This window comes from Pyxicephalus adspersus, chromosome 2 (genome assembly GCF_032062135.1).
Source record: "Pyxicephalus adspersus chromosome 2, UCB_Pads_2.0, whole genome shotgun sequence".
Lineage (NCBI taxonomy): Eukaryota > Metazoa > Chordata > Amphibia > Anura > Pyxicephalidae > Pyxicephalus > Pyxicephalus adspersus.
The window spans coordinates 289,059-291,695 of NC_092859.1; the positions used below are offsets into that span (position 1 = coordinate 289,059).

The 2,637-nt window shown below is 50.5% G+C and overlaps 2 protein-coding genes across 2 annotated transcripts in view; both read left to right on the forward strand.

Moving 5' to 3' along the window:
* The window catches only part of LOC140324864 (neuralized-like protein 4), a 3,027-nt gene extending 1,742 nt beyond the window's left edge, over nucleotides 1-1,285 (forward strand). Inside the window, exons 2-3 of the mRNA XM_072402989.1 lie at nucleotides 91-250; nucleotides 932-1,285. Of these exons, the coding sequence (XP_072259090.1) occupies nucleotides 91-250; nucleotides 932-1,136 (365 nt within the window). The 3' untranslated portion in view covers nucleotides 1,137-1,285. The remainder of the gene's footprint in view (nucleotides 1-90; nucleotides 251-931) is intronic.
* A 1,161-nt stretch (nucleotides 1,286-2,446) lies between these two features.
* The window catches only part of ACAP1 (ArfGAP with coiled-coil, ankyrin repeat and PH domains 1), a gene marked incomplete at its 5' end in the record, with an annotated part of 18,353 nt that continues 18,162 nt past the window's right edge, over nucleotides 2,447-2,637 (forward strand). Inside the window, 1 exon segment of the mRNA XM_072399180.1 lies at nucleotides 2,447-2,504. Coding sequence (XP_072255281.1) covers nucleotides 2,447-2,504 — 58 coding nt within the window.

The window sequence follows — 2,637 nt, forward strand, 5'->3', positions numbered from 1 at the left end:
GTATATGACGTGTACAGTCCTCCTCTATACCCCATTATTATATGATGTATGTACTGATGGTTTGGAATTATCCTTTTCTCCCCTTCACAGGCTCCTCGTCTATCCTCACCTCTGTGGCCATGAAGTCCGATCCTCAGAATGGTTTCCCAGCATCTGAACCCAATGTCTTACAAAGCCGCGAGGTGCAGAGCGTTGTATTGTCTCCGACTCTACGATATTCCGGCCTTCCCAACTTCTGTCCTAAAGTACAGTAAGTATTCCATGTTATAGCGGTATATAGCAGGGGTCTGTGTGGATAGAATTCAGGGGAGATCTGTACTTCAATATGTCAGGGAGCGCCTTTTGGTAATAGTGGGTGCTTGTAGGTTGTTGGGGGGCATTGGGTGGACGTGGTATTGATTGGGTGGCTGTAGTCGGAAGGTGGGCAAGTGTCGTTGAGTGGTTGTAGTCGGAAGGGGCGCGGGGTGTTGGTGGGTGGTTGTAGTCGGAACGGGCGCGGGGTGCTGGTGAGTGGTTGTAGTCAGGGGGCGCCGGGTGCTGGTAGGTGGTTGTAGTCGGAAGGGGCGCGGGTTGCCATTGGGCGGTTGTTGTCGGAGGGGGCAGGGGGTGCTGGTAGGTGGTTGTAGTCGGAGGGGGCGCAAGTGTCACCAGCACGGGGTGCTGGTGAGTGGTTGTAGTCAGAGGGGGCAGGGGGTGCCGTTGGGGTGGGCCTATGTTGATGACAATTGAAGGTTATAATCCGGCCTAGGTGCCTGCCGTAGCAGAGATACAAGGGAGACACGAGTGTAGACATGAAGCAACGGGAATCGTTTTACCGGCAGGGTTTGCAGTGAAGCTGGAGGACATTGTGTCTTGTTGTACTTTGTACTAGTTGTGACGTTTTTGGGTTTGCACCCTCTGACCTCTCTTGGTGACTTTTCTTCTGTTGCAGATTCAGAGATCCGCGCTCTCAGCGTGTATTTGGAGCCCAGGTTGCTGTTCAAGTTTGTGTACGACCAGGATCTTACAAGATGGGGCCCCCTTCCTCAGGGCCCTCTGACTTCCTGGACCCCAGAATTCCCAGCTCAGAGGTGGAATGGGTAACGAAAGAGAAGGGGGCCACCATACTGAGGGGTCTTCTGATCCGCCTGGAATGAACTTTGGACTTTTTACTAAGAGCACAGGAGGACAGTGGATAGGAAATCTGTGCCACATGGGGGGAGTCTGTTACACATCCTCCATGACCCCCTCTGCTCCTCCCTCTTCCATGCCCCTTCCACCCCTAAGTCACCCCCTCCATTACCCCCTCGATGATGGCGGGGCAATGTTCTGCAGTGGTGGCGGTGACATGGAGCAATGTTCTGCGGCGGCTTCAGTGACACGGCGGGGCAATGTTCTGCGGCGGTGACATTGTGGGGCAATATTCTGCAGTGGCGGGGGTGACATGGGAGGGTGCAGTGTTCACAAGGGATATGGAGACGCAATGTCCTGAAACTGTAAAGGGGTGTAATGTTCTGCAGATTGTATGGAGAGATAATGTTTTGCAGTCGTTGATATGAATGGTGCAATGTTCTACAGTGTTCTCGTATATATAGTGACTGGGGACACTCCGGATGGCACATGATTGTGGTTGTGAAGAGGACAGACTGTGCAGCAGCTTTTATTTACAAGAGGGGTTACACTGAGGATTGGGGCCACTGGGGACCTAATGGGACCCCTTCTGATCTGTGTGTGAGAATTGCATTGAACCAATAATGCTTAATGATGCTGAATATCTGCTGGAGTGCCTGGAATCCATCCCAGTGTCTGGCAGGCGAGGGGTTAACATGTGTAGGTGTAGCGGCCCCCCCATATGATGTCAGTGTGGCAGGAAGTGAGCGGGTGACAGGAAACCACTAGCGTTACATACAGTCTGGGGATGAAACACTGAGCTATAAAATGCCCGGGAAGTGTCAGGCACTGGTCTAAATTTCCAGTGAAATACAGGGAATAAAGCTGCTCATATGATTCTTGGCCTTTTCTCTATATTGTGTTTATTGCTTTCTGTTTGGCAATCCTCCAGTGGTGATGAGTGCTATAAAGTCCGTGGTGCAATAAGTGCTCAAACCACAATGCCAGCCAATATGTGGACATGGGTGGTGGAGAAAACGGCAAACCTCCGTCTCTCAGTGACCACATGGGACCATTTCTAACACGACAATAAAGTGCTATGTGGTGAATGTCCTCTGTGTGTCACTGATATTCCAGCGTGGAGGCTCCTGTGGTATATATTTCCTTATGGAGTATAATGGAGATAACTATATGGAGTCCTTCCATTGTGGAATCCTCTACTATGTGTACGGACAATGGTGGCAGTTTTGTGTTTGCAGGTGACCTCAGTAAAATAATGAATAGAAACTTTGTGTGATTTATATTGTGGAAACCCCCCAATCATTTCCCTGTCTGCATTCATTGCTTCCATTTACAGGGCCGCCATGGAGGTGGTGGAGTCAGAAGTTTTCGATCTGGAGAGCCGCTTGGAAAAGGTGGGTGAGGGGAGACGGTGGATTTTGGGTGTTTTCCAAATTGTATTGTGGGAATGTTTTATTTTGGTACTTCTGGGTGTATAAGAGGGGAGGATGGGGGTTGGGCATCACTAAATGAACATGGATTGGGGGG